The sequence below is a fragment of the Engystomops pustulosus genome, unplaced genomic scaffold, assembly GCF_040894005.1.
Source record: "Engystomops pustulosus unplaced genomic scaffold, aEngPut4.maternal MAT_SCAFFOLD_412, whole genome shotgun sequence".
NCBI classification, from domain to species: Eukaryota; Metazoa; Chordata; class Amphibia; order Anura; family Leptodactylidae; genus Engystomops; species Engystomops pustulosus.
Genome location: NW_027285291.1, coordinates 6,753 through 27,178, shown reverse-complemented (window position 1 = coordinate 27,178; position 20,426 = coordinate 6,753). Strand labels below are relative to the sequence as shown.

The following is a 20,426-nucleotide window of genomic DNA, read 5'->3' as shown; positions in this document are numbered from 1 at the left end:
TAAGGGGGAGAGCGGCACATTACACACATATAAGGGGGAGAGCGGCACATTACACACATATAAGGAGGAGAGCGGCACATTACACACATATAAGGAGGAGACCGGCACATTACACACATATAAGGGGGGAGAGCGGCACATTACACACATATAAGGAGGAGAGCGGCACATTACACACATATAAGGGGGGAGACCTGCACATTACACACATATAAGGGGGAGAGCGGCACATTACACACATATAAGGGGGAGAGCGGCACATTACACACATATAAGGGGGAGAGCGGCACATTACACACATATAAGGAGGAGAGCGGCACATTACACACATATAAGGAGGAGAGCGGCACATTACACACATATAAGGAGGAGAGCGGCACATTACACACATATAAGGAGGAGAGCGGCACATTACACACATATAAGGAGGAGAGCGGCACATTACACACATATAAGGGGGAGAGCGGCACATTACACACATATAAGGAGGAGAGCGGCACATTACACACATATAAGGAGGAGAGCGGCACATTACACACATATAAGGGGGAGAGCGGCACATTACACACATATAAGGAGGAGAGCGGCACATTACACACATATAAGGGGGGGAGCGGCACGTTACACACATATAAGGAGGAGAGCGGCACATTACACACATATAAGGGGGAGAGCGGCACATTACACACATATAAGGGGAGAGCGGCACATTACACACATATAAGGGGGAGAGCGGCACATTACACACATATAAGGAGAAGAGCGTCACATTACACACATATAAGGGGGAGAGCGGCACATTACACACATATAAGGGGAGGAGAGCGGCACATTACACACATATAAGGAGGAGAGCGGCACATTACACACATATAAGGGGGAGAGCGGCACATTACACACATATAAGGGGAGGAGAGCGGCACATTACACACATATAAGGGGAGGAGAGCGGCACATTACACACATATAAGGGGAGGAGAGCGGCACATTACACACATATAAGGGGGGGAGCGGCACATTACACACATATAAGGAGGAGAGCGGCACATTACACACATATAAGGAGGAGAGCGGCACATTACACACATATAAGGAGGAGACCTGCACATTACACACATATAAGGGGGAGAGCGGCACATTACACACATAAGGGGGAGAGCCGCACATTACACACATATAAGGGGAGGAGAGCGGCACATTACACACATATAAGGGGGAGAGCGGCACATTACACACATATAAGGGGGGGAGAGCGGCACATTACACACATATAAGGGGGAGAGCGGCACATTACACACATATAAGGGGAGAGCGGCACATTACACACATATAAGGAGGAGAGCGGCACATTACACACATATAAGGGGGGGGAGAGCGGCACATTACACACATATAATGGAGAGAGCGGCACATTACACACCTATAAGGGGGAGAGCGGCACATTACACACATATAAGGAGGAGAGCGGCACATTACACACATATAAGGGGGAGAGCGGCACATTACACACATATAAGGGGAGGAGAGCAGCACATTACACACATATAAGGGGGAGAGCGGCACATTACACACATATAAGGGGGAGAGCGGCACATTACACACATATAAGGGGGGGAGAGCGGCACATTACACACATATAAGGGGGGGAGAGCGGCACATTACACACATATAATGGAGAGAGCGGCACATTACACACCTATAAGGGGGACAGCGGCACATTACACACATATAAGGAGGAGAGCGGCACATTACACACATATAAGGGGGAGAGCGGCACATTACACACATATAAGGGGGAGAGCGGCACATTACACACATATAAGGAGGAGAGCGGCACATTACACACATATAAGGGGGAGAGCGGCACATTACACACATATAAGGAGGAGAGCGGCACTTTACACACATATAAGGGGGGAGAGCGGCACATTACACACATATAAGGGGGAGAGCGGCACATTACACACATATAAGGGGAGGAGAGCGGCACATTACACACATATAAGGGGGGGAGCGGCACATTACACACATATAAGGGGGAGAGCGGCACATTACACACATATAAGGGGGAGAGCTGCACATTACACACATATAAGGAGGAGAGCGGCACATTACACACATATAAGGAGGAGAGCGGCACATTACACACATATAAGGGGGAGAGCGGCACATTACACACATATAAGGGGGGGAGAGCGGCACATTACACACATATAATGGAGAGAGCGGCACATTACACACCTATAAGGGGGACAGCGGCACATTACACACATATAAGGAGGAGAGCGGCACATTACACACATATAAGGGGGAGAGCGGCACATTACACACATATAAGGGGGAGAGCGGCACATTACACACATATAAGGAGGAGAGCGGCACATTACACACATATAAGGGGGAGAGCGGCACATTACACACATATAAGGAGGAGAGCGGCACATTACACACATATAAGGGGGAGAGCGGCACATTACACACATATAAGGGGGAGAGCTGCACATTACACACATATAAGGAGGAGAGCGGCACATTACACACATATAAGGAGGAGAGCGGCACATTACACACATATAAGGAGGAGAGCGGCACATTACACACATATAAGTTGGAGAGCGGCACATTACACACATATAAGGAGGAGAGCGGCACATTACACACATATAAGGAGGAGAGCGGCACATTACACACATATAAGGGGGAGAGCGGCACATTACACACATATAAGGGGGGGAGCGGGACATTACACACATAAGGGGGGGAGAGCGGCACATTACACACATATAAGGGGGAGAGCTGCACATTACACACATATAAGGGGGAGAGCGGCACATTACACACATATAAGGGGGAGAGCTGCACATTACACACATATAAGGGGGAGAGCGGCACATTACATACATATAAGGAGGAGAGCGGCACATTACACACATATAAGGGGGAGAGCGGCACATTACACACATATAAGGGGGGGAGAGCGGCACATTACACACATATAAGGGGGGGAGAGCGGCACATTACACACATATAAGGGGGAGAGCGGCACATTACACAAATATAAGGGGGAGAGCGGCACATTACACACATATAAGGGGGAGAGCGGCACATTACACACATATAAGGGGAGAGCGGCACATTACACACATATAAGGGGAGGAGAGCGGCACATTACACACATATAAGGGGGAGAGCGGCACATTACACACATATAAGGAGGAGAGCGGCACATTACACACATATAAGGGGGAGAGCCGCACATTACACACATATAAGGAGGAGAGCGGCACATTACACACATATAAGGGGGAGAGCGGCACATTACACACATATAAGGGGGAGAGCGGCACATTACACACATATAAGGGGGGGAGCGGCACATTACACACATATAAGGGGGGGAGCGGCACATTACACACATATAAGGAGGAGAGCGGCACATTACACACATATAAGGAGGAGAGCGGCACATTACACACATATAAGGGGGGGAGCGGCACATTACACACATATAAGGGGGGAGCGGCACATTACACACATATAAGGGGAGGAGAGCGGCACATTACACACATATAAGGGGGAGAGCGGCACATTACACACATATAAGGGGGGGAGCGGCACATTACACACATATAAGGGGGAGAGCGGCACATTACACACATATAAGGAGGAGAGCGGCACATTACACACATATAAGGGGGAGAGCGGCACATTACACACATATAAGGGGAGGAGAGCGGCACATTACACACATATAAGGGGAGGAGAGCGGCACATTACACACATATAAGGGGAGGAGAGCGGCACATTACACACATATAAGGGGGGGAGCGGCACATTACACACATATAAGGAGGAGAGCGGCACGTTACACACATATAAGGGGGGGAGAGCGGCACATTACACACATATAATGGAGAGAGCGGCACATTACACACATATAAGGGGGAGAGCGGCACATTACACACATATAAGGAGGAGAGCGGCACATTACACACATATAAGGGGGAGAGCGGCACATTACACACATATAAGGGGGAGAGCTGCACATTACACACATATAAGGAGGAGAGCGGCACATTACACACATATAAGGAGGAGAGCGGCACATTACACACATATAAGGGGGAGAGCGGCACATTACACACATATAAGGGGGAGAGCGGCACATTACACACATATAAGGGGGAGAGCTGCACATTACACACATATAAGGAGGAGAGCGGCACATTACACACATATAAGGAGGAGAGCGGCACATTACACACATATAAGGGGGAGACCGGCACATTACACACATATAAGGAGGAGAGCGGCACATTACACACATATAAGGGGGGGAGCGGCACATTACACACATATAAGGGGGGGAGAGCGGCACATTACACACACATAAGGGGGGGAGAGCGGCACATTACACACATATAAGGGGGAGAGCTGCACATTACACACATATAAGGGGGAGAGCGGCACATTACACACATATAAGGGGGAGAGCTGCACATTACACACATATAAGGGGGAGAGCGGCACATTACATACATATAAGGAGGAGAGCGGCACATTACACACATATAAGGGGGAGAGCGGCACATTACACACATATAAGGGGGGGAGAGCGGCACATTACACACATATAAGGGGGGGAGAGCGGCACATTACACACATATAAGGGGGAGAGCGGCACATTACACAAATATAAGGGGGAGAGCGGCACATTACACACATATAAGGGGGAGAGCGGCACATTACACACATATAAGGGGAGAGCGGCACATTACACACATATAAGGGGAGGAGAGCGGCACATTACACACATATAAGGAGGAGAGCGGCACATTACACACATATAAGGAGGAGAGCGGCACATTACACACATATAAGGGGGAGAGCGGCACATTACACACATATAAGGGGGAGAGCGGCACATTACACACATAAGGGGGGGAAAGCGGCACATTACACATATAAGGGGGAGAGCGGCACATTACACACATATAAGGGGGAGAGCGGCACATTACACACATATAAGGGGGAGGAGAGCGGCACATTACACACATATAAGGGGGAGAGCGGCACATTACACACATATAAGGGGGAGAGCTGCACATTACACACATATAAGGGGGAGAGCGGCACATTACATACATATAAGGAGGAGAGCGGCACATTACACACATATAAGGGGGAGAGCGGCACATTACACACATATAAGGGGGGAGAGCGGCACATTACACACATATAAGGGGGGGAGAGCGGCACATTACACACATATAAGGGGGAGAGCGGCACATTACACAAATATAAGGGGGAGAGCGGCACATTACACACATATAAGGGGGAGAGCGGCACATTACACACATATAAGGGGAGAGCGGCACATTACACACATATAAGGGGAGGAGAGCGGCACATTACACACATATAAGGAGGAGAGCGGCACATTACACACATATAAGGAGGAGAGCGGCACATTACACACATATAAGGGGGAGAGCGGCACATTACACACATATAAGGGGGAGAGCGGCACATTACACACATAAGGGGGGGAAAGCGGCACATTACACATATAAGGGGGAGAGCGGCACATTACACACATATAAGGGGGAGAGCGGCACATTACACACATATAAGGGGGAGGAGAGCGGCACATTACACACATATAAGGGGGAGAGCGGCACATTACACACATATAAGGGCACATTACACACATATAAGGGGGGGAGCGGCACATTACACACATATAAGGGGGAGAGCGGCACATTACACACATATAAGGGGGAGAGCGGCACATTACACACATATAAGGGGGGGAGCGGCACATTACACACATATAAGGGGCAGGAGAGCGGCACATTACACACATATAAGGGGGAGAGCGGCACATTACACACATATAAGGGGGAGAGCGGCACATTACACACATATAAGGGGGAGAGCGGCACATTACACACATATAAGGAGGAGAGCGGCACATTACACACACATAAGGGGGGGAGAGCGGCACATTACACACATATAAGGGGGGGAGAGCGGCACATTACACACATATAAGGAGGAGAGCGGCACATTACACACATATAAGGAGGAGAGCGGCACATTACACACATATAAGGGGGATAGCGGCACATTACACACATATAAGGGGGATAGCGGCACATTACACACATATAAGGGGGAGAGCCGCACATTACACACATATAAGGAGGAGAGCGGCACATTACACACATATAAGGGGGAGAGCGGCACATTACACACATATAAGGGGGAGAGCGGCACATTACACACATATAAGGGGGGGAGCGGCACATTACACACATATAAGGGGGGGAGCGGCACATTACACACATATAAGGAGGAGAGCGGCACATTACACACATATAAGGAGGAGAGCGGCACATTACACACATATAAGGGGGGGAGCGGGACATTACACACATATAAGGAGGAGAGCGGCACATTACACACATATAAGGGGGGAGAGCGGCACATTAGACACATATAAGGGGGAGAGCGGCACATTACACACATATAAGGGGGGAGAGCGGCACATTAGACACATATAAGGGGGAGAGCGGCACTTTACACACATATAAGGGAGAGCGGCACATTACACACATATAAGGGGGAGAGCGGCACATTACACACATATAAGGAGGAGAGCGGCACATTACACACATATAAGGAGGAGAGCGGCACATTACACACATATAAGGAGAAGAGCGTCACATTACACACATATAAGGGGGAGAGCGGCACATTACACACATATAAGGGGGAGAGCGGCACATTACACACATATAAGGAGGAGAGCGGCACATTACACACATATAAGGGGGGGAGAGCGGCACATTACACACATATAAGGGGGGAGAGCGGCACATTACACACATATAAGGGGGGAGAGCGGCACATTACACACATATAAGGGGAGGAGAGCGGCACATTACACACATATAAGGGGGAGAGCGGCACATTACAGACATATAAGGGGGGGAAAGCGGCACATTACACACATATAAGGGGGGAGAGCGGCACATTACACACATATAAGGGGAGGAGAGCGGCACATTACACACATATAAGGGGAGGAGAGCGGCACATTACACACATATAAGGGGGAGAGCGGCACATTACAGACATATAAGGGGGGGGGAGCGGCACATTACACACATATAAGGGGGGAGAGCGGCACATTACACACATATAAGGGGAGGAGAGCGGCACATTACACACATATAAGGGGGAGAGCGGCACATTACAGACATATAAGGGGGGGAAAGCGGCACATTACACACATATAAGGGGAGGAGAGCGGCACATTACACACATATAAGGAGGAGAGTGGCACATTACACAAATATAAGGGGAGGAGAGCGGCACATTACACACATATAAGGGGAGGAGAGCGGCACATTACACACATATAAGGGGAGGAGAGCGGCACATTACACACATATAAGGGGAGGAGAGCGGCACATTACACACATATAAGGGGGGGAGAGCGGCACATTACACACATATAAGGGGAGGAGAGCGGCACATTACACACATATAAGTGGGAGAGCGGCACATTACACACATATAAGGGGGGAGAGCGACACATTACACACATATAAGGGGGAGAGCGGCACATTACACAAATATAAGGGCACATTACACACATAAGGGGGAGAGCGGCACATTACACACATATAAGGAGGAGAGCGGCACATTACACACATATAAGGGGGGGAGCGGGACATTACACACATATAAGGGGGAGAGCGGCACTTTACACACATATAAGGGAGAGCGGCACATTACACACATATAAGGGGGAGAGCGGCACATTACACACATATAAGGGGGGGAGAGCGGCACATTACACACATATAAGGGGGGGAGAGCGGCACATTACACACATAAGGAGGAGAGCGGCACATTACACACATATAAGGGGCAGGAGAGCGGCACATTACACACATATAAGGGGGGGAGCGGCACATTACACACATATAAGGGGGAGAGCGGCACATTACACACATATAAGGAGGAGAGCGGCACATTACACACATATAAGGGGCAGGAGAGCGGCACATTACACACATATAAGGGGGGGAGCGGCACATTACACACATATAAGGGGGAGAGCGGCACATTACACACATATAAGGAGGAGAGCGGCACATTACACACATATAAGGAGGAGAGCGGCACATTACTCACATATAAGGGGGAGAGCGGCACATTACACACATATAAGGAGAAGAGCGTCACATTACACACATATAAGGGGGAGAGCGGCACATTACACACATATAAGGGGAGGAGAGCGGCACATTACACACATATAAGGGGAGGAGAGCGGCACATTACACACATATAAGTGGGAGAGCGGCACATTACACACATATAAGGGGGGAGAGCGACACATTACACACATATAAGGGGGAGAGCGGCACATTACACACATATAAGGGGGAGAGCGGCACATTACACACATATAAGGGGGAGAGCGGCACATTACACACATATAAGGGGGAGAGCGGCACATTACACACATATAAGGGGGAGAGCGGCACATTACACACATATAAGGGGGAGAGCGGCACATTACACACATATAAGGGGGATAGCGGCACATTACACACATATAAGGGGAGGAGAGCGGCACATTACACACATATAAGGGGGATAGCGGCACATTACACACATATAAGGGGGATAGCGGCACATTACACACATATAAGGGGGATAGCGGCACATTACACACATATAAGGGGAGGAGAGCGGCACATTACACACATATAAGGGGGAGAGCGGCACATTACACACATATAAGGGGGAGAGCGGCACTTTACACACATATAAGGGGAGGAGACCGGCACATTACACACATATAAGGGGGAGAGCGGCACTTTACACACATATAAGGGGAGGAGACCGGCACATTACACACATGTAAGGGGGAGAGCGGCACATTACACACATATAAGGAGGAGACCGGCACATTACACACATATAAGGGGGAGAGCGGCACATTACACACATATAAGGGGAGGAGAGCGGCACATTACACACATATAAGGGGGAGAGCGGCACTTTACACACATATAAGGGGAGGAGAGCGGCACATTACACACATATAAGGGGGAGAGCGGCACATTACACACACATAAGGGGAGAGCGGCACATTACACACATATAAGGAGGAGAGCGGCACATTACACACATATAAGGAGGAGAGCGGCACATTACACACATATAAGGAGGAGAGCGGCACATTACACACATATAAGGGGGAGAGCGGCACATTACACACATATAAGGGGAGGAGAGCGGCACATTACACACATATAAGGAGGAGAGCGGCACATTACACACATATAAGGGGGAGAGCGGCACATTACACACATATAAGGGGGAGAGCGGCACTTTACACACATATAAGGGGGAGAGCGGCACATTACACACATATAAGGGGAGGAGAGCGGCACATTACACACATATAAGGGGGAGAGCGGCACATTACACACATATAAGGGGAGGAGAGCGGCACATTACACACATATAAGGGGGAGAGCGGCACTTTACACACATATAAGGGGGAGAGCGGCACATTACACACATATAAGGAGGAGAGCCGCACATTACACACATATAAGGAGGAGAGCGGCACATTACACACATATAAGGAGGAGAGCGGCACATTACACACATATAAGGGGAGAGCGGCACATTACACACATATAAGGGGGAGAGCGGCACATTACACACATATAAGGGGAGAGCGTCACATTACACACATATAAGGAGGAGAGCGGCACATTACACACATATAAGGGGGAGAGCGGCACATTACACACATATAAGGGGCAGGAGAGCGGCACATTACACACATATAAGGGGGGGGAGCGGCACATTGCACACATATAAGGGGGAGAGCGGCACATTACACACATATAAGGGGGAGAGCGGCACATTACACACATATAAGGAGGAGAGCGGCACATTACACACATATAAGGGGGAGAGCGGCACATTAAACACACACATAAGGGGGAGAGCGGCACATTACACACACATAAGGGGGAGAGCGGCACATTACACACATATAAGGGGGAGAGCGGCACATTACACACATATAAGTGGGAGAGCGGCACATTACACACATATAAGGGGGAGAGCGGCACATTACACACATATAAGGGCACATTACACACATAAGGGGGAGAGCGGCACATTACACACATATAAGGGGGAGAGCGGCACATTACACACATATAAGGGGGAGAGCGGCACATTACACACATATAAGGGGGAGAGCGGCACATTACACACAAATAAGGGGGAGAGCGTCACATTACACACATATAAGTGGGAGAGCGGCACATTACACACATATAAGGGGGAGAGCGGCACATTACACACATATAAGGGGGAGAGCGGCACATTACACACATATAAGTGGGAGAGCGGCACATTACACACATATAAGGAGGAGAGCGGCACATTACACACATATAAGGGGGGAGCGGCACATTACACACATATAAGGGGGGGAGAGCGGCACATTACACACATATAAGGGCACATTACACACATATAAGGGGGGGAGAGTGGCACATTACACACATATAAGGGGGAGAGCGGCACATTACACACATATAAGGAGGAGAGCGGCACATTACACACATATAAGGGGGAGAGCGGCACATTACACACATATAAGGGGAGGAGAGCGGCACATTACACAGATATAAGGGGAGAGCGGCACATTACACACATATAAGGAGGAGAGCGGCACATTACACACATATAAGGGGGAGAGCGGCACATTACACACATATAAGGGGGGGAGCGGCACATTACACACATATAAGGGGGAGAGCGGCACTTTACACACATATAAGGGGGAGAGCGGCACATTACACACATATAAGGGGGAGAGCGGCACATTACACACATATAAGGGGGGGAGCGGCACATTACACACATATAAGGGGGAGAGCGGCACATTACACACATATAAGGGGGGGAGAGCGGCACATTACACACATATAAGGAGGAGAGCGGCACATTACACACATATAAGGGGGAGAGCGGCACATTACACACCTATAAGGGGGAGAGCGGCACATTACACACCTATAAGGGGGAGAGCGGCACATTACACACATATAAGGAGGAGAGCGGCACATTACACACATATAAGGAGGAGAGCGGCACATTACACACATATAAGGGGGAGAGCGGCACATTACACACATATAAGGGGGAGAGCGGCACATTACACACATATAATGGCACATTACACACATATAAGGGGAGGAGAGCGGCACATTACACACATATAAGGAGGAGAGCGGCACATTACACACCTATAAGGGGGAGAGCGGCACATTACACACATATAAGGGGGAGAGCGGCACATTACACACATATAAGGGGGAGAGCGGCACATTACACACATATAATGGCACATTACACACATATAAGGGGAGGAGAGCGGCACATTACACACATATAAGGAGGAGAGCGGCACATTACACACCTATAAGGGGGAGAGCGGCACATTACACACATATAAGGGGGAGAGCGGCACATTACACACATATAAGGGGGAGAGCGGCACATTACATACATATAAGGGCACATTACACACATATAAGGGGGGGAGCGGCACATTACACACATATAAGGGGGGGAGCGGCACATTACACACATATAAGGGGGAGAGCGGCACATTACACACATATAAGGAGAAGAGCGGCACGTTACACACATATAAGGAGGAGACCGGCACATTACACACATATAAGGGGGAGAGCGGCACATTACACACATATAAGGGGGAGAGCGGCACATTACACACATATAAGGAGGAGAGCGGCACATTACACACATATAAGGGGGGGGAGCGGCACATTACATACATATAAGGGGGGGAGCGGCACATTACATACATATAAGGAGGAGAGCGGCACATTACATACATATAAGGGGGGGAGCGGCACATTACATACATATAAGGGGGGGAGCGGCACATTACACACATATAAGGGGGAGAGCGGCACATTACACACATATAAAGAGAAGAGCGGCACATTACACACATATAAGGAGGAGAGCGGCACATTACACACATATAAGGGGGGGAGAGCGGCACATTACACACATATAAGGGGGAGAGCGGCACATTACACACATATAAGGAGGAGACCGGCACATTACACACATATAAGGAGGAGAGCGGCACATTACACACATATAAGGGGGGGGAGCGGCACATTACACACATATAAGGAGGAGAGCGGCACATTACACACATATAAGGGGGAGAGCGGCACATTACACACATATAAGGAGGAGAGCGGCACATTACACACATATAAGGAGGAGAGCGGCACGTTACACACATATAAGGGGGGGAGAGCGGCACATTACACACATATAATGGGGAGAGCGGCACATTACACACCTATAAGGGGGAGAGCGGCACATTACACACATTTAAGGGGGAGAGCGGAACATTACACACATATAAGGGGGAGAGCGGCACATTACACGCACATATAAGGGGGAGAGCGGCACATTACACACATATATAAGGGGGGAGAGCGGCACATTACACACATATAAGGAGGAGAGCGGCACATTACACACATATAAGGGGAAGAGCGGCACATTACACACATATAAGGGGGAGAGCGGCACATTACACACATATAAGGGGGGGAGAGCGGCACATTACACACATATAAGGGGGAGAGCGGCACATTACACACATATAAGGAGGAGAGCGGCACATTACACACATATAAGGGGGAGAGCGGCACATTACACACATATAAGGGGGAGAGCGGCACATTACACACATATAAGGAGGAGAGCGGCACATTACACACATATAAGGAGGAGAGCGGCACATTACACACATATAAGGAGGAGAGCGGCACATAACACACATATAAGGAGGAGAGCGGCACATTACACACATATAAGGAGGAGAGCGGCACATTACACACATATAAGGGGAGAGCGGCACATTACACACATATAAGGGGGAGTGCGGCACATTACACACATATAAGGGGGAGAGCGGCACATTACACACATATAAGGGGGAGAGCGGCACATTACACACATATAAGGGGGGGAGCGGCACATTACACACATAAGGGGGAGAGCGGCACATTACACACCTATAAGCGGGAGAGCGGCACATTACACACATATAAGGGGGGGAGCGGCACATTACACACATAAGGGGGAGAGCGGCACATTACACACATATAAGTGGGAGAGCGGCACATTACACACATATAAGGGGGGAGCGGCACATTACACACATATAAAGGGGGGGAGACCGGCACATTACACACATATAAGGGGGAGAGCGGCACATTACACACATATAAGGGGGAGAGCGGCACATTACACACATATAAGGAGGAGAGCGGCACATTACACACATATAAGGGGGGGAGAGCGGCACATTACACACATATAAGGAGGAGAGCGGCACATTACACACATATAAGGGGAGGAGAGCGGCACATTACACACATATAAGGGGGGGAGAGCGGCACATTACACACATATATAAGGGGGGAGAGCGGCACATTACACACATATATGTGTGTAATGTGCCGCTCTCCCACTTATATGTGTGTAATGTGCCGCTCTCCCCTTTATATGTGTGTAATGTGCCGCTCTCCTCCTTATATGTGTGTAGTGTGCCGCTCTCCCCCTTATATGTGTGTAGTGTGCCGCTCTCCCCCTTATATGTGTGTAATGTGCCCTTATATGTGTGTAATGTGCCGTTTTCCCCTTTATATGTGTGTAATGTGCCGCTCTCCCCTTTATAAGGGGGAGTGCGGCACATTACACACCTATAAGGGGGAGAGCGGCACATTACACACCTATAAGGGGGAGAGCGGCACATTACACACCTATAAGGGGGAGAGCGGCACATTACACACATATAAGGGGGAGAGCGGCACATTACACACATATAAGGAGGAGTGTGGCACATTACACACATATAAGGGGGAGAGCGGCACATTACACACATATAAGGGGGAGAGTGGCACATTACACACATATAAGGAGGAGAGCGGCACATTACACACATATAAGGGGGGGAGAGCGGCACATTACACACATATAAGGGGGAGAGCGGCACATTACACACATATAAGGGGGAGAGCGGCACATTACACACATATAAGGAGTAGAGCGGCACATTACACACATATAAAGGGGGGAGAGCGGCACATTACACACATATAAGGAGGAGAGCGGCACATTACACACATATAAGGAGGAGAGCGGCACATTACACACATATAAGGAGGAGAGCGGCACATTACACACATATAAGGAGGACAGCGGCACATTACACACATATAAGGGGGAGACCGGCACATTACACACATATAAGGAGGAGAGCGGCACATTACACACATATAAGGGGGAGAGCGGCACATTACACACATATAAGGGGGGGAGAGCGGCACATTACACACATATAAGGAGGAGAGCGGCACATTACACACATATAAGGGGAGAGCGGCACATTACACACATATAAGGGGGAGAGCGGCACATTACACACACATATAAGGGGGGAGAGCGGCACATTACACACATATAAGGAGGAGAGCGGCACATTACACACATATAAGGGGAGAGCGGCACATTACACACATATAAGGAGGAGAGCGGCACATTACACACATATAAGGAGGAGAGCGGCACATTACACACATATAAGGGGGAGAGCGGCACATTACACACATATAAGGAGGAGAGCGGCACATTACACACATATAAGGGGGAGAGCGGCACATTACACACATGTAAGGGGGGGAGAGCGGCACATTACACACATATAAGGGGGAGAGCGGCACATTACAGACATATAAGGGGGGGAAAGCGGCACATTACACACATATAAGGGGGAGAGCGGCACATTACACACATATAAGGAGGAGAGCGGCACATTACACACATATAAGGGGGAGAGCGGCACATTACACACATATAAGGGGGAGAGCGGCACATTACACACATATAAGGGGGAGAGCGGCACATTACACACATATAAGGGGGAGAGCGGCACATTACACACATATAAGGGGGGGAGAGCGGCACATTACACACATATAAGGAGGAGAGCGGCACATTACACACATATAAGGGGAGAGCGGCACATTACACACATATAAGGGGGAGAGCGGCACATTACACACACATATAAGGGGGGGAGAGCGGCACATTACACACATATAAGGAGGAGAGCGGCACATTACACACATATAAGGGGCAGGAGAGCGGCACATTACACACATATAAGGGGGAGAGCCGCACATTACACACATATAAGGAGGAGAGCGGCACATTACACACATATAAGGGGGAGAGCGGCACATTACACACATATAAGGGGGAGAGCGGCACATTACACACATATAAGGGGGAGAGCGGCACATTACACACATATAAGGGGGGAGAGCGGCACATTAGACACATATAAGGGGGAGAGCGGCACTTTACACACATATAAGGGAGAGCGGCACATTACACACATATAAGGGGGAGAGCGGCACATTACACACATATAAGGAGGAGAGCGGCACATTACACACATATAAGGAGGAGAGCGGCACATTACACACATATAAGGAGGAGAGCGGCACATTACACACATATAAGGGGGAGAGCGGCACATTACACACATATAAGGAGGAGAGCGGCACATTACACACATATAAGGAGGAGAGCGGCACATTACACACATATAAGGGGGAGAGCGGCACTTTACACACATATAAGGGGGAGAGCGGCACATTACACACATATAAGGGGAGGAGAGCGGCACATTACACACATATAAGGAGGAGAGCGGCACATTACACACATATAAGGAGGAGAGCGGCACATTACACACATATAAGGAGGAGAGCGGCACATTACACACATATAAGGGGAGGAGAGCGGCACATTACACACATATAAGGAGGAGAGCGGCACATTACACACATATAAGGGGGAGAGCGGCACATTACACACATATAAGGGGAGGAGAGCGGCACATTACACACATATAAGGAGGAGAGCGGCACATTACACACATATAAGGGGGAGAGCGGCACATTACACACATATAAGGGGAGAGCGGCACATTACACACCTATAAGGGGAGGAGAGCGGCACATTACACACATATAAGGAGGAGAGCGGCACATTACACACATATAAGGGGGAGAGCGGCACATTACACACATATAAGGGGGGAGAGCGGCACATTACACACATATAAGGGGAGGAGAGCGGCACATTACACACATATAAGGAGGAGAGCGGCACATTACACACATATAAGGGGGAGAGCGGCACATTACACACATATAAGGAGGAGAGCGGCACATTACACACATATAAGGGGGAGAGCGGCACATTACACACATATAAGGAGGAGAGCGGCACATTACACACATATAAGGAGGAGAGCGGCACATTACACACATATAAGGGGGAGAGCGGCACATTACACACATATAAGGGGGAGACCGGTGTCTGTAGGTCGGGTGTCTGTAGGTCGGCTGTCTGTAGTCGGGTGTCGGGGTGACCCCTGTATGTCCCCTCTCTCATCAGGTCGGGATCTGTGGCCGCACCGGCAGTGGGAAGTCGTCCTTGTCTTTGGCCTTCTTCAGGATGGTGGATATATTTGATGGTGAGTTCATGTGACTCCGGTGGGGGTAGTAGTTGTGGGGGGGGGGGGGCGAGTGTATATATATATATATATATATATATATATATATATATATATATATAATACCGCCATCAGTAAAATGACGTCATGTCGCCTCTGATATCATCTCCCCTCCCCCATCCTAAGAGCAACAGTACATCCAGAACTACAACCCCCATCATGCCACGGGCCCGCGCTGTGATAATACATACATTGTATATTTATACTGTGCACAATAATAATTTATTATTATTTTATATTTTTCTTATTATTTACCTATTAAAAGGGTGAAAAGTAAATGAGAAAATAGAAGGAATTTAGAAAAATATGAAATTTTCCTTTTTTTTTGTTTCCATTTTTAAAGAAAAAAATATTCTTCTCGTTATTCTTTTTATATTATTTTTAAATAGTTTTTTCCGTTTAAAAATTTTGGGATAATTTAATCTTTATTTTCTATATAGTTTTATTCCATGCGATTATTTTAAGAATTTATAGTTTTGATATACTTTGTACACTTATTATTTTGTCACATTGTATCGATTTTATTTGTTAATTTGTCTTCTGTTTTTAATTTTTTCATTTATACAGGAAAAATCATCATTGATGGAATTGACATCTCTAAGCTCCCCCTCCACACGCTGCGCTCCCGGCTGTCCATCATCCTGCAGGACCCCATACTGTTCAGCGGCTCCATACGGTACGTGCTGAGTACTCAGATTATCCTGTACAGCGGCTCCATACGGTACGTGCTGAGTACTCAGATCATACTGTACAGCGGCTCCATACGGTACGTGCTGAATACTCAGATCATACTGTACAGTGGCTCCATACGGTACGTGCTGAGTACTCAGATCATACTGTACAGCGGCTCCATACGGTACGTGCTGAGTACTCAGATTATACTGTTCAGCGGCTCCATACGGTACGTGCTGAGTACTCAGATTATACTGTTCAGCGGCTCCATACGGTACGTGCCGAGTACTCAGATTATACTGTTCAGCGGCTCCATACGGTACGTGCTGAGTACTCAGATTATACTGTACAGCGGCTCCATACGGTACGTGCTGAGTACTCAGATCATACTGTACAGCGGCTCCATACGGTACGTGCTGAATACTCAGATCATACTGTACAGTGGCTCCATACGGTACGTGCTGAGTACTCAGATTATACTGTTCAGCGGCTCCATACGGTACGTGCTGAGTACTCAGATTATACTGTTCAGCGGCTCCATACGGTACGTGCCGAGTACTCAGATTATACTGTTCAGCGGCTCCATACGGTACGTGCTGAGTACTCAGATCATACTGTACAGCGGCTCCATACGGTACGTGCCGAGTACTCAGATCATACTGTACACCGGCTCCATACGGTACGTGCTCAATAATCTGATCATACTGTACACCGGCTCCATACGGTACGTGCTGAGTACTCAGATCATACTGTACAGCGGCTCCATACGGTACGTGCTCAATTCTCAGATTATACTGTACAGCGGCTCCATACGGTACGTACTGAGTACTCAGATTATACTGTACACCGGCTCCATACGGTACGTGCTGAGTACTCAGATCATACTGTTCAGCGGCTCCATACGGTACGTGCTGAGTACTCAGATTATACTGTACAGCGGCTCCATACGGTACGTGCTGAATACTCAGATTATACTGTACAGCGGCTCCATACGGTACGTGCTGAATACTCAGATCATACTGTTCAGCGGCTCCATACGGTACGTGCTGAATACTCAGATCATACTGTACACCGGCTCCATACGGTACGTGCTGAGTTCTCAGATCATACTGTACACCGGCTCCATACGGTACGTGCTGAGTACTCAGATTATACTTTACATCGGCTCCATACGGTACGTGCTGAGTACTCAGATCATACTGTGCAGCGGATCCATACGGTACGTGCTGAGTACTCAGATTATACTGTACAGCGGCTCCATACGGTACGTGCTGAGTACTCAGATCATACTGTACAGCGGCTCCATACGGTACGTGCTGAGTACTCAGATTATACTGTGCAGCGGCTCCATACGGTACGTGCTGAGTACTCAGATTATACTGTACAGCGGCTCCATACGGTAAGTGCTGAGTACTCAGATCATACTGTACAGCGGCTCCATACGGTACGTGCTGAGTACTCAGATCATACTGTACACCGGCTCCATACGGTACGTGCTGAGTACTCAGATCATACTGTACACCGGCTCCATACGATACGTGCTGAGTACTCAGATCATACTGTACAGCGGCTCCATACGGTACGTGCTGAATACTCAGATCATACTGTTCAGCGGCTCCATACGGTACGTGCTGAGTACTCAGATCATACTGTACAGCGGCTCCATAAGGTACGTGCTGTGTACTCAGATTATACTGTACAGTGGCTCCATACGGTACGTGCTGAATACTCAGATCATACTGTTCAGCGGCTCCATACGGTACGTGCTGAGTACTCAGATCATACTGTACAGCGGCTCCATAAGGTACGTGCTGTGTACTCAGATTATACTGTACAGTGGCTCCATACGGTACGTGCTGAATACTCAGATTATACTGTACAGCGGCTCCATACGGTACGTGCTGAGTACTCAGATTATACTGTACAGCAGCTCCATACGGTACGTGCTGAGTACTCAGATCATACTGTACACCGGCTCCATACGGTACGTGCTGAGTACTCAGATCATACTGTACAGCGGCTCCATACGGTACGTGCTGAGTACTCAGATCATACTGTACAGTGGCTCCATACGGTACGTGCTGAGTACTCAGATCATACTGTACAGCGGCTCCATACGGTACGTGCTGAGTACTCAGATTATACTGTACAGCGGCTCCATACGGTACGTGCTGAATACTCAGATTATACTGTACAGCGGCTCCATACGGTACGTGCTGAATACTCAGATCATACTGTTCAGCGGCTCCATACGGTACGTGCTGAATACTCAGATCATACTGTACACCGGCTCCATACGGTACGTGCTGAATACTCAGATTATACTGTACAGCGGCTCCATACGGTACGTGCTGAGTTCTCAGATCATACTGTACACCGGCTCCATACGGTACGTGCTGAGTACTCAGATTATACTTTACATCGGCTCCATACGGTACGTGCTGAGTACTCAGATCATACTGTGCAGCGGATCCATACGGTACGTGCTGAGTACTCAGATTATACTGTACAGCGGCTCCATACGGTACGTGCTGAGTACTCAGATCATACTGTACAGCGGCTCCATACGGTACGTGCTGAGTACTCAGATTATACTGTGCAGCGGCTCCATACGGTACGTGCTGAGTACTCAGATTATACTGTACAGCGGCTCCATACGGTAAGTGCTGAGTACTCAGATCATACTGTACAGCGGCTCCATACGGTACGTGCTGAGTACTCAGATCATACTGTACACCGGCTCCATACGATACGTGCTGAGTACTCAGATCATACTGTACAGCGGCTCCATACGGTACGTGCTGAATACTCAGATCATACTGTTCAGCGGCTCCATACGGTACGTGCTGAGTACTCAGATCATACTGTACAGCGGCTCCATAAGGTACGTGCTGTGTACTCAGATTATACTGTACAGTGGCTCCATACGGTACGTGCTGAATACTCAGATCATACTGTTCAGCGGCTCCATACGGTACGTGCTGAGTACTCA

The 20,426-nt window shown here is 48.7% G+C and overlaps 1 protein-coding gene across 1 annotated transcript in view; it reads left to right on the top strand.

Annotated features, from left to right (window-relative positions):
- LOC140111312 (ATP-binding cassette sub-family C member 9-like) overlaps positions 1 to 17,483 on the top strand; it is a gene marked incomplete at both ends in the record, with an annotated part of 50,673 nt that extends 33,190 nt beyond the window's left edge. The window contains 2 exon segments of the mRNA XM_072132344.1: positions 16,645 to 16,723; positions 17,330 to 17,483. Of these exon segments, the coding sequence (XP_071988445.1) occupies positions 16,645 to 16,723; positions 17,330 to 17,483 (233 nt within the window).
- Between the last annotated feature and the right edge of the window lie 2,943 nt (positions 17,484 to 20,426).